The sequence below is a fragment of the Furipterus horrens genome, unplaced genomic scaffold (assembly GCF_987537825.1).
Source record: "Furipterus horrens unplaced genomic scaffold, mFurHor1.1.pri manual_scaffold_1, whole genome shotgun sequence".
Lineage (NCBI taxonomy): Eukaryota > Metazoa > Chordata > Mammalia > Chiroptera > Furipteridae > Furipterus > Furipterus horrens.
In genome coordinates, this window is record NW_028327171.1 from 186,816,835 (window position 1) to 186,830,556 (window position 13,722).

Here is a 13,722-nt window from a genome sequence, read left to right on the forward strand (position 1 = left end):
CAGCCTTCGGTAATGTTTGGCCCAGATCACACTGTGTTCAGTGTTTGATCCAAACAGTGTTTTGTGTTCCCAATAAATGTTCCTATTGTGTTTTCAGATATGTTTTTTAAACAGCCTTTTCCTAATGATAACTGAAGCACCTCCTACTGTCCGAGTGGTGACGATTATTTGTAGCTGTCCTTTTCATCGAGAACGATATAATCCTCAAACTGTGTATCTGTAACCACAGATACAACCACCCTACATCTGGGTGGTATAGCAACTACAAAGGAATAATTAGTGTAACAAACATAGAACTGATCCAAGAAGAGCAAACTCTGGGGCTCCTAAGACACACTTTCCTTAGCTGTCTCGCTACATGTTGCATATTAGCACCATGATTGGCTATCTGGGGAAAGACAAAGGGGCAGCAGTAGCCAATAAATATGAATCCTGGTTTCATTATTATAGAAATGGTAAGGGTATAAATACTTGTTTGAAAACAAAAATGATTATTTCATTCTATGCCTAGAGGTACTGATATCTGTGTTTGCTTTATCAGGTTGCTCAACAACAGGTGGAAAAGGTCTTGGGAAAAATTACTGAGAGTGAAAATAAACTGACCTATGAAAAGGGAAAACTCCAGGTATAAGATTTTATCTTCTGATTTTTATTGTTTTAACTTTTTAATATCAATTATGAAACTAAATATTGCTCAATTTTGAGTGCACCTAACCTGTCATTTACTCATTTGATGACTTTGGACAAGCCTTTGAACTTCCCTAAGTTTGTTACGGCATTAAAATTTAGGTGACCTCTATTCACATACCTATAATATAATGCTGAAACCTAAAATTTTGAAGCCGAAGTCCACTCTGTGATTCTCTGACGTTTTATTATAACTATTCAATGCATGGTCATTTACAGAAACTGTATAGAGAGCCTGTGTTCTCTTTTTTGTTGAAATTTTGTAAGATTCCTAAAAAGAAATAACCCTGGAAATCAGTACTCTGAGGCAATAGAATAGACTTGAGTGAATGGGATGATACTCTTTTTTTGCTGCTTTGGGGTTCTGTCCCTGCAGTACCCACAGAGCAGGAAGCTTGCCACTGATATAGCTAGGCCAGCCTTTAAACCAGCTCCAATAGAAGCAGTGGTTCTTAGCCCTACCTACACAGTAGACTCACCTGGGGAGTTTTAAAAACTCATGAGCTAAGTCACTGCGATTCCTGAGACTGGCTGATAAGCCAGCTATAGACTCTGCTTGGATATTAAGGACACAGAAACACCAGGTCTCTGGGGCAGCAGTACTTATTTGCTTCTATGTTCTTTCCCATTTGAATGTTCTGAATTAGATATCCTGCCACATAAGAAGCTCAATATAAAAATTAAAGTGCTTTATAGATAAGAACATGCTGTCTGACAGGTTTTAGGGCATGCTGTTGAGTACCTCGGAGGCTGAGGTAATCTGAGAAATATTGTGGTATAAGGATACTCTGTTTAGCTTGAAGAGAGACACATCTGAAAGTCTTCAGAGTTAATCAGTCCATTTTCCATTGGGTTCTATAGGTTAACAGTTTGCTTATGTTTAAAATGAGAATAATTGTTTCATCAGTACCTTCCTTTAGAGGCAGCCATTTTAATTCTGAACTTTAAATGAAAAAAAAAAAGGTTAATTTTTATTAATGGCTTGGGTAGAGCCACAGCACATGTTTTAATACTGTACACTGTGGAAAAGAGCGACAGAAATAGGCAAGTATGAGAGAAAGGACAATCCTGCTGATTAAACAATAGACATTTCCTGAGACAGAATGTGTTCCCCGTGCAGCCTTTCAAAAAAATTTATTGGCACTTAAATTTTAACAGTTCTTGAAAATGTCCAGTAGCTGCAGCCAAAGGGTATTTACCCTCCAGAAGTCGGAAACAAGAAGATATCAAGAGAGGAAAAAATTGATTTAAATAAAAAAATTTAGATGAAATTTTTCTTGATTCAAGTATAGTCTCAAGTAATGTTAATTTTTAATTTGTATGAGAGAGTTGGGAGTAAAAGGGAAAATGTAGAAAACCATACAATTTGGAGTTTTGTGAGTAAATATTAATGATTTTTCTCTCCCCAAATGATAATTTTCTGTAAAGACAAAGATGTGAGTAGTCATTTTTATGAGTTTTCAAATATAATTCAGTGTATAATTCCATATATTCAACTTTTGTAATTCTGTCAGTAAAAATAGAAGACTGTCTCCTTCTTGCATCTTGACAATTCTAATTATCTATATTCAAAATTTTTTTGAATACTATATACCACAGTTCCTTTAAAATTGAAATTTATTACCTACAAAATATCACTGTTATATTCATGAGTCATGTTAATTTGGAGTTTCCATAAGCAGTAGAAGCCAAATGAATTATCCCTGTATGTGTAAATGGATATAGCTTACTTTTAGCTGTTGAAATAGGTATGTGTTTGAGTTGGAATAGCATTCTTTACATGATTAGAAAACCTTAAGATTACTTTTTACAAGTTTTAAGGATTTCCTGTATAATATTTTTTGCAAAACTTGTGACATCTTTTTTTTCCTTTTGGAGTATATACACATATATTTTATTAATGAGGCTTCTTTAATTATTCTTCTGTTTTTTTCTCTAGATAAAAGTTAAGCAGCTAGAAGAACAGCTACAGTCTTTCATGGAAACCCGTTCACAGAATGATCATCTACCGAAGTTGAATAAGGCTCTAGAGGGCAAATATACTCAGGTGTGACTAATAGCTACAAACAGATGGCTGTGTTTAAGAAATTGATGCCTTTTATCTGCCTTACCATACAATTCCAGAAAGATTAATATTCTGTCACTTGATTCAACAAGAATTTTTTTAAATACCCCGTAAGTACAAGGTTCTGCTAAGCCATAGAGGAATTCATAAAGATGCCTGAAGCAGGACTGGGACATTCAACTTGCTTGTGCTCTAATTTGAGGCTTAGAAATGTGCTCAATAAACTTTATTATAGAATAGAAAATATGCCTTTTAGAAACAAAATAGGTTGTGCTATGAGCATTCATAGGAAGTACATTATAATCAAAGCATGGTGAAAGGCTTTCATAGAGGAAGTGGTTTTTTCAAATTTGAGCCTTAAAACTTTTGGTAGATGTGAGAAACAAGTGTCTTTGATTTTTGAATTACAGGCATCAGGATACACCTGCAACAGACTACTTACTTGAAAGAACTATTAGTAGAGCTGGTGCTTCCTTGTCAGCATGGTGACTTTTAGATTGAAAGCTTTTGGTAGGTCATGTAACATTTTAACAAATGAATAGAGAAAGTTTGATAAATAAGAAAAATAAAATATTTTGTGAGGAAAATAATCCAGGAATGTGTTACTGAAAGAAAGTGATTTATTTCAATGATTTACAAATTTACCATGTATATAACTTTCAAAAAATCTTTGACACTCTCTATAAATATATGTAACTTCTGGAGCTATAACAATTGTGTATGTGTACCTTTGGTAACCAAGGAACTAGAATGTGTTCCAAATGGAATTCTGTTAGGGTTCTAACCATCTGACTGTACTGGTAAAGAGGGCCTCATTAGATACACTCCCAACGAGGAATTTGATTAAGGTCTGCTTCTGTGCTTCTTCATTCGGAAAGCAACAGAACCCATTTTCAAATTGTATTTTCTACTGTGGCTTCATGTAGAACATTGTGTTGTTCCTCCTCGTAGAAGGAACATTCTTTGAAAATAACTCTAGGTTTAGTTGATTTTATTGTTTTTAATTGATCATGCCTCCAAGAAGAAGGAAATCTCCAGAGAGGCCTTCATCTTTGAAATCCCTTGGAAGCTGTAGACCCAATGTAAAGGAAAGAACATCAGTTGGTCTACCCAGTGTTATTCCAAACTCTACACGCCATGTGACCTTTGCACCTACCCTGACTTACGAGAGATCTTCTCAGGAGTCTAGCGACTCTAGAATCTCTCTAAAGACTCCTTTGAATGCTATTAAAACCATGGAGGGAAGACTGGAAGGTAAAATAGACATTCTTGCGTCAAGACCATGTAAAAATGAAGAGTCATCAGATTTTCTTAAACGGGATTTGGTAAGTGAAGACTACAAATTAAATCATAAGGAAATTTCAGATGTATACAACAATGAAGAATAGTAATAACAATCCAGAAAGATAATCTTTGGAGGTATGAGTAACAACAGGGAATTCGGTTCTTCAAAAATAGGGAAAACTGATGATACAGATCGAAACCATCATTCTGGCTATCACATAATTTTTGGTTTTAGACATAGAAAATACCAGATTTGGCATAATAGTAACCACTGGGATTTTCTAAAATTTAATTTTGATGTTTTTTTAATTCAAAATGTCTATTTACCTAATCTTAATGTTCGCGTTAAGACGTATGCGTAAAGCTTGATTTTAAAAGAGAAATACGTTAATAGAAGCCCTAAGAACTCGAATGTCAGAAAGTATTTTCCAAAGAAAACTTTTTAGAATATCCATCTTTGCTTGTTCCTTAAACTTTGAATGTACTACAGTTTGTCTTCTAGAGTTGGCTACTATTTAGATCCTTTCTGTAAACATTTTTGCTCACTAGCAAAATGTTTCATATATGTATATTTTAGAAACACTAGTAGAATTGTGAAAACTATACAGTTGAGCCCTGAACAACGTGTGAGTTAGAAGTGTCAACCCCCTGCACAATCAAAAGTCTGCATCTAACTTCTGGCTTTTCCAAAATTTAAGTTGTCCCTTGGTATCCACGGGGCATTGGTTCTAAGATCTTCCCAGATACCAAAATCCACAGATGCTCAAGTCCCCTATATAAAATGGCATAGATCAATGCATGTAGTCAGCCCTCCACATCCACGGACTCCCAGCATGGCATCAAAAACAGTCCAGGTACTTACTGAAAATAATTTGTGTGTAAGGGGACCCATGCACTTCAAACATGTGTTGTTCAATGGTCAACTATATTCTTTCTTTTCTAAAAAAAAAAGGTTTTCAGAACCTAGAAGTTGGCATCCTTTGTACTATTCTTGGATCCTTACAGAAAAAGTTAAAGTATCTTAAATGTTAGAGGTGAGAAGTTTTAAGGAAGTGTAATAATGTTGAGGAAGATATGGAGAAAAGGCATTCTTCTTTGTTGCTTTTGGGAGTATAAAACAGTAAGCTCATATGGAAAGCAATTTGGCAATATTTGTCACTTTACTCCACAATTGTACTGTGCTTCTAAAACTTTTTTCCTAGAAATATACTAGCTTATACATATGACATGATTATGAGATCACTTACTGGAGTATTGTTTGTTAACCACAGGTGGGAAGCAACCAAAAATTCCATCAGTAAGAAACTGGCTAAATAAATCATGGTGTAGTCATGGTTTGGAATACTACTTGAAGATAGCTATTTGATATATGAATTACATGACCTGTGTAATTCAAACTCTTGTTGTTCAAGGGTCAACTATACATACATAGGTACTCACTTGTAGTGCATAGAATATCTCTAAAATGAATTGTAATAAATAGGCAATATTATTTTTGATGAAGACTGGGTGACTGGGAGATTTCACTTTACCCTTTTGTGCCTTAAGAATAAAATAAATGTGCTACCTATACAAAATAATTAATTTTATGAACATTTCATTTTCAACAAAAATAGAGAAATGATGGTGTGGGTTTTTTTTTTTTTTAACAAATGGTGACGGAGCAATCAGATAGCCACATCTGAAAACAAACAGAAACTTTTGAGCCTACCTGATACCATATATAAAAATTTACTCAAAATGGATCAGAGCCCTAAATATAAAACCTAAAACTATAAAACCTACAAGAAAGCATAGATGAAAAATCTTGTGATCTTGGGTTACACAAAGGTTTTTTGATTTGACATCAAAAGCACAGTCCATAAAGGAAAAAATTGATCAATTGATAGCTTATGCTTTTCAAAGATATTGTTAAGAGAATAAAGAGATAAGCTATGGACTAGGAGAAAATATTTGCAAATCACATGTCTGAGAAAGGCCTTGTCTACAGGATGTATTAAAAACTCTCAAAACTCATTAAGAAGAAAACCCAATAAAAAGTATGGACAATGTATTTGAACAGCTAGTTCACAAAAAAAGATATATGGATAGTATATAAGCACTTAAAAAATGTTAAACATCAGTCATTACTACCACACAACTACTAGGATGTCTAAAATTGAAAAACTGATCATACAAAGTGTTAATGTGGATGTGGAGTAGCTGGAATTCTCATACACTGCTGAAGAGAATGTAAAATGGTACAGCCATTGTGGAAAGTAATTTGGTAGTTTCTTTAAAAGTGAAACATACTACTGCCATATGATCCAGCCATTTTACTCCTAAGTAGCTACCAAAGATAAATGAAAACATATGTCTGCACAAAGATTTGCACACAGTGCTCACAGCAGCTCTATTTGTAATAGCTTAAAGCTGGAAACATCTCAAGGGTCCAGCAGGTGAATGGGTAAGTAATTGTGGTATATCCATATGATAAAATACTGTTCAGCAACAGAAAGGAATGAACTACTGATACATGCAAAAGAGTGAATGAATTTCAATTATACTGAGTGAAAGATGCCAATCAAGGAAGAGCATATACAATATGATTTCGTTTATATAAAAATTTAGAAAATAACTATTGTGACAGAAAACAGATCAGTGGTTGCCTTGGGTGCAGGTGTAGGAACAGGGAGAGACGGAAAGGAGATTACAAAGAAGCAGAAGCAAAGTTTTGGGATGATGGTTACATATTCATTATCTTGATTATTGTCTTGAGTTTATACATATGTCAAAATTGTACACATTTAAGTATTCTCAGCTTATTGTATGTCAGTTGTACCTCAGTAAAGCTATTAAAAAAGAATAATGTGAATATTACTTATACAAAAGTTATATTAAATTGTTTAAAATAACATTCTTGAAAGGACAAAACTATGGAGCTAGAGAACAAATCAGTGCTTATCAGGGGACGGGATGGGATGGGGGGAGGGTGTGAATACAAAGAAGTAGCACAAGAGAATTTTTTGTGGTGATGGAGCAGTTCTATGTCTTGATGGAGGCAATGGTGATGATGTGCATGGGATCAAATTACATAGACATGTGTGCACATAACATACACACACACATGCAGAGATGAATGCAGGTTAAAAAAATGGTGAAACTGAGTATGTTCTGTAGTCTAGTTAATCTAGTTAAACAGTAATGTACCAAAGTCAGTTTCCTGGTTTTGATGTTAAACTCTACAGCAATACAAGATGTCACTGTTAGAAGCAGGGTGAAGAGTACATGGCACTATTTGCACTGGCTATTTTTACAACATCCTGTCTATAGTTATTTCAAAATAAAATATTTTTTTAAGTAGTATTTAAAATATGAAGATCATCTGAAATGATTGTGTAGATATCATCAGAGTGTTTCAAGGATATAAAATATAATACTTCTGATTAGGATTTTTTCTTTTATGACACTATTTTCTTGACACTATTTAGTACCTATTTATCTTTGCTTTTATTAGTTTGTGCATGATGTTACATTTTTAAATTCCATGATAATCAGTCTCCCTCCCCATTTTATATGTTACTTCATAGTCTTACTTCCCTTATCCCTTATTCTGTACTTCCATGGAGATTGTCATATATTAGGTTTGCTCGTGTTTATTCACACAAATTTACTTTTTTGCATTGGCGTTTTCTTTAAAGGGAAAAACAGCTAGTAAAGCTGGTTTTATTTATAATAGTAAATAAGCATATTTAGTTAAACATTTTAACTTTGGTTTCTAAAGTGCTGTGTCTTACTCTAAAGGCCAATTTATCGTGCTTTTGAAAGGTCATTAATTGTTCCCTTTTCTTCTACTAAGGTAAAATCCATTCTAGAAATGAACGAAGTAGAGCTGTCCCGAGTCTTGAAGTGTCGTGATGCAGCTCTGAAAGAGAGTCAGAAGCTGAAAGGGGACCTCGAGGCTTTGGAGGACAGGGAGAACAAGAAGGTGGGCATCAGTGCTTGCGGAAAGTCTCTTACTGGGCGAGGCACTGAGGAAATCTTTCACAAGCCGTATTCCTTCATTTCTTGTTACCTTTAGTAAGAAACAATGAACATTGATTCAGATGAGGGTTTTTTTTTCCTAAAGAAAACTTTAGAAGCACTTTAAAATGTTTTCTTTAAAAATTTTAGGCATGATTTAACTCCCAATTTTTTCAACTTCCTGTCTTAAAATAATCAAAAGAAAAAATTGTCATTTTTTTCTGTTGAAACATGTATGATCTTGGTAATAACCTGCCTACTTATGCTTTATGAACATGATAGTAACTGCTGTTATTTCATGTTAAATTAAATCATTAAGTGCTTTCTACTTGAACATCATGTGTACTTAGTGAAAACAGAGGTCACATCCCAAACTCCTTGACAGCAGTTTCGAGATTTTGCCTCACAGAAGAGGGCTGTGAGTTACATCATTTTTCAGCAGCTACCACTTTCTCTTATGGTCTTTAATCCTGAGATAATTCTGATGAGCTTCAGATGTGGTCTCCTCTTGTGCTCCCATCATATGAGAGCTGACCAGGCCCAGAGCAGGCCAGTCTGAGACCACCTCTAGACCCAGGAAGTTGTTGATCCCAGTGTCTCTAGCTGATAATATGGGCTGTGGCATGCCAGTAGTTGGGAAGCACCTCAGAGTTCTCCGTAGGATCCATAGGTTCTGGGGTCTAGTTTTCTTTTTCTTAAAGTCACGATAACTTAAGAAAATAAAAGTAAAATACACTTTAATTCTCTCTCTTAAAATTCTACCATGCCTGCTTTCCATACTCTTTATCTAGAAGTAATAGACTCAGCAGCAGCAGAATAACTGGAAAGAATCAAATGTCTTTGTCTGGTTTCATTTTCTATTAGGTGGGAAACTTTCAGCAACAGTTGGCAGAATCTAAAAAAGACAACTGCAAAGTTACAATCATGTTGGAGAATGTGCTGGCTTCTCACAGTAAGATGCAAGGTGCTCTGGAAAAAGAACCAATAGAGCTTGGGCGCAGGGATTCAGAGATTGCAGGCCTCAAGAAAGAAAGGTACTGGAGATTATTTTTCTGTCTTTGTACTTGTATTTTTCTGCTGCACTGTAGTAAGGAGCAGTGTGAAGTCAGGAAACCAAGTCACATTATATTACTTCCTTTGCAAAAAACAAATCTGTAAAAGAACTAGTTTAAAGTTAGGAAAATCTGGAATTATAAATTAACATGATTTCTAGAAATTAAAAATTCTTACATTTCTGTAGTGATGTAAAGGAGTACGCATTCTAGAAATTCATGTGATATACGATGTTTTACCCTTGCTATTTTCTACACCTTTAAACTTATCCTTGGATCTACAGAATTGCAGTGGTCAAGATAACTGAAGCTAAGTGCCTACTTGAGTTTGAATTATCCATTTATTAGCATCCTATTTAAAGATGAATCATTCTGAGAACTACTTCTAGCCATGTTTTAGAAGTAAACTCCTTCCAAATGTTTCAAAAATTACATAAAAGTTTCCCTTTTAGGTTAATGAATAAATGATCTGAGTTTAATAAGGTCTCTAAAATATATCATAATGTGTGTCTTAGTGGTGCATATTGCCTCTATGTTATGAGAGAACAAGTGAGTTTTATATTCTTCCTTGTACTTATTTTTATTTTTTACACATTATCAATGTATATTACTTCTGCACTTAAAAAGAAAATTCGAGGGAATGGTAATAAAAATATAGTTTACCATTCACAATAAAATTCTAGGTAGCTGTTGTATTTAAAAGCAGAAATCTCAACAGTAAGTTAATCCATATAGAGGTGATACATTTTTGTACTAGTGAATATATATATGTGTGTGTATATATCAGTATATATTTACTAGTATAAAAATTTATAGTAATTCATATGTTATATAACATAACATTACCAGCTCGTATGTTAGTTTTTGACATGTATTGATAGCTTAATGGAGCAATTTTCAACCTTTTTTCACCTCATGGCACACATAAACTAATTACTAAACTTTTGTGGCACACCAAAAATTATATATTTTTTTTCTGATTTGAAAAACAGTAGGTATAATTTTGATTCACACTGGCTGACTGTTGTCATGCTGGCTCTTGTCATTTCTTTATTTAACAGTCCAAGGGAGAAGATGTCAGTGCCTCTGACTAAATAGTCAGATATTGCATATTTTAAAAATTCTTAGGGCACACTGGTTGAAAATCTCTGGCTTAGTGTATCAAGTCTGACTTGTCCCATCGCTGGGACAAGTTTTTCGTTCATAGGAGTCTTCATTTCTTAACCTGAAGCTGAGGCTACTTACTGTCACCTGGCCGCTCTCAGATATTCTGAGCGCCTGGAGCCCACTACATATGCTACTGGAGCTTCTTGGAAGGAAAGTGCCCTGTGACTCCCAGTGGCATCATTCCTAGATAGCTCTGGTCTCTAGCCACTCTTTCTGCGCTTGCACCTGCAGGGCTCTGAATCAGCAGAGAGTGCAGAAGCTGGAAGCAGAGCTGGACCAGTGGCAGGCCAGGATGCTCATCGTGGATGCCCAGCACAGCAGTGAGATATGCCAGGTCGTTGTTACTGATAACACTCAGGTGTTTGGTTTTATTGGGATAGTGCACTTTTGGAAAAAATAGAGTAAAACAATCAGGTAAATTTCCTTTTCATTCAAGTCTGAGTTTTGGACAGTGACATATTTACAGTTAGAAAATGGACCTGCAATCTTACATGGAATCATTTACTAGAAAACCAGGACCAAAATTATGTCCAGTGCTTTTTGTCTTATATGGTTCACATTCTTTTCATTTGTTAATGCATAAATGATTGCAGAAGTTAAAGGGCTTGGAGAATAACTGTACCCTCAGTCAGAAGTAGCTAGAGCCCTGGCAGGGTAGCTCAGTTGGTTAGAATGTTGTCTCCATACATCAAGGTTGCGGGTTTAATCCCTAGTCAGGGCACATACAAGACTCAACCAATGAATGCATGGATAAATGGAACAACAAATCAATGTTTTTCTCTCCTTTTCTCCCTCTCTCCATCCCTCCCTCTCCCGCCTTCACTCTCTCTCTAAAAATCAATTTTTTTTTAAAGTTGCTAGAGTGATCCCACTACTAGAATTACACAAATACTCATGTGTGTGCTTACAGGTGCGTGCACACATGAAAATGTATTGATACATATGCATGTATATAAAGTACACGTGGATAGTTTATATAAATTAAGTTTTTTTTCTGGAAGGATATACAAAGAACAGTTGCCAGATCTTATCTCTGTAGACAGTGAGACCAGAAGGTCATAGATCAGGAAGGTAATTTAACTACTGTAAACATTTTAAAAACTAGAATCAGTTACATTGGCTTTATTTTCCAAAGCTCTCTGGTGACCAGTGGAGCATACCCTTCCCATTGCCTTCTAAGAGTCTCCAAAGCAATGTTCATAGTGAGTTCTTACATATATATTCCAGGCATCTGGAATCTTTGGTTCTGTTTCCAACTAATTATTGCTTCAATGGCACTTGATGTTATAGGATAAGCAGTGACTATACAGTGTTCCGGACTTTTCGCATTGGTTACAGTGGAATTGAAAGCCCTCTTCTCTCTTTCAGATGGAGCCTCTACAGAAGGCTATAGATGTAGCTAGAGAAGACAACAGGAAAATGGCAATGAGCCTGGAGCAAGCTCTCCAGGCAAATAACCACCTGCAAACAAAGCTTGACCATGTCCAAGAGAAATTGGAGAAAAAGGAACTTGAGCTACAGAATTTGGAAACCTTTAAGTAAGAGCAGTACAATCATAATGAAATTAGGGAAGAGCCTCTGGAAGAGCAAGTTTGGCTTATTCGCATAAACCACTTGAAGCCCTTTTCTCCTAGTGAACTCGTCCTCCCAACAGAGCCATGTTAGGGAACCAGGAATAGCTGAGCAACAGCAGATATTAGTGCCTAGGATATGCTCATTTTCAGCTCTTCCCTTGTCTAGTATCAGGTTTCTTCTGTACTTAAGGATTAAACCAAAATTGAATGAATAATGACTAGAAGGGACACTTGATGTTTCTGCCAAAGCTTGTCTATCAAAAGCCTATGTATCCTTTAAAAGCATGATTTGGAAAAGGAATAACAAGAGCCTGGAAGGATTATTCCCATCCAGGAGTGGGATGGCTCCGTCTAAGGAGATGCTAGACCATTGTCAGTTTGGGCCTGAGTTTAGTTAGGTCAAACCCATCAAGGTCAGGTCAAGCCACTCAAGTTTTGTCTTCAGCTGTATGTAGGTAAATATGATTTAAATATCAATAACATTCCATGAAAATTTATACCCAGGGGAAATGCAGTGTGCACATAGATCTGTATTCCTTTCAGGTAGTGAACATACTGACATAGGAGGCAGGTATAAGATAAAGCAGAGAAGGTATTTTTCATATGTGTGATCTCTGCAAATTTTATATTCTGGCATAATGTTGCTGGCTCAAGAATTTATTGTTGGTTAAAATAAGACTATGTGTCTCACTCCTTTGGTTGGGTCTCTTTATATTGAAGGACTTTCTTTAATGCTGCAGGTAACGCTGCTTTCCATGAGATCCTTATCAGTGAGGTTCATCTGGTGACTGATCTCATTTATTAATCACCTTTTGGAAAGTTGCACATTCCCCTCCAGGTCTTTCTTACCTCCCCACCTTCTAAAGGTGATGATTATATCTTTTTCAAAACAGAGAACAGATGGCTGAGGAATCCAAAATGGAGGCAGAACTGCATGCTGAACGCATAGAAACTCTAAGGAAGCAGTTTCAAACCGAGAGAGACACTGCAAAGAAAGCCACACAGCGGGAAATAGCTGAGGTATGGAGTCAAGTTTCTCTCTAGCTGGGTGCTTTTTAAGACGTGAACTGGCTATTGGATGCAGTTACTCTTTGCAATCAAGCCGTCTCTGTTGTGTTTGTAAACTGACACAGAGAAAAATAGCTGCTTATACAGCATTCCCTCACTTACCGCGGTATTACGTTCTAGATCCCGCGCGAAGTAGAAACCTTACATTTATTCTACTCTCTTAAATCTACGTAACTTTAACAACATACAGTACCGCAAAATCCCGTGATACAGCGAAAAATCCTCGATAAATAATTAAATATAATATTTTTTTAAATGTGAGGCTCCGATAAGTGAACTGCGATGTAGAAAGGGACTACTGTATACAATTCTCTGCCCGGTGGAGGAAGCCTTGCTGGGAGCTTTGCCATCAGAGAGTGATAACTAAATGGGGGGAGGGATAAGGAGACTGTCGTCAGAGATGCATATCACATCACCTGTCTCCTCAGTTCACCTCACTCACATCCTGAGAGGCACATGTGAAAGCAGTGGGAGATACATGGCCCATGCCCTGGGTGTGCTAAATGACCCTTGCTTAATTGTGATCTCTGTTCTTTACATGAGACAAAGTGAAACATCAGAGGACTTTCCTCGGAGACCTAGAGGCTGTGTACGATTTTGAAGGAATTTAGAGTTGGGATAAGCTTGTTTTATGGACTAGTTGGATGATAGAAGAAGGGCAGCTGGATCGAGACTGGCAGAGCGCACAGGCACCCAATGTGAGAGGGCGAGCAAGCTTCGGCACCAATGAACAGGACATGTGAGCAAATGCAAAGGATCGCTCTCTGATGATCAGAGCAGACTGGGAAATGGCTGAGACAGAGTGGCTGTCTGAGATGGGACC

The 13,722-nt window shown here is 36.2% G+C and overlaps 1 protein-coding gene across 1 annotated transcript in view; it reads left to right on the plus strand.

Moving 5' to 3' along the window:
* The window catches only part of LOC150022443 (coiled-coil domain-containing protein 150-like), a gene marked incomplete at its 5' end in the record, with an annotated part of 67,916 nt that overhangs the window by 41,594 nt on the left and 12,600 nt on the right, over positions 1-13,722 (plus strand). Inside the window, 7 exons of the mRNA XM_090287966.1 lie at positions 542-625; positions 2,627-2,734; positions 7,875-8,003; positions 8,903-9,072; positions 10,489-10,591; positions 11,626-11,795; positions 12,725-12,851. Coding sequence (XP_090144092.1) covers positions 542-625; positions 2,627-2,734; positions 7,875-8,003; positions 8,903-9,072; positions 10,489-10,591; positions 11,626-11,795; positions 12,725-12,851 — 891 coding nt within the window. The remainder of the gene's footprint in view (positions 1-541; positions 626-2,626; positions 2,735-7,874; positions 8,004-8,902; positions 9,073-10,488; positions 10,592-11,625; positions 11,796-12,724; positions 12,852-13,722) is intronic.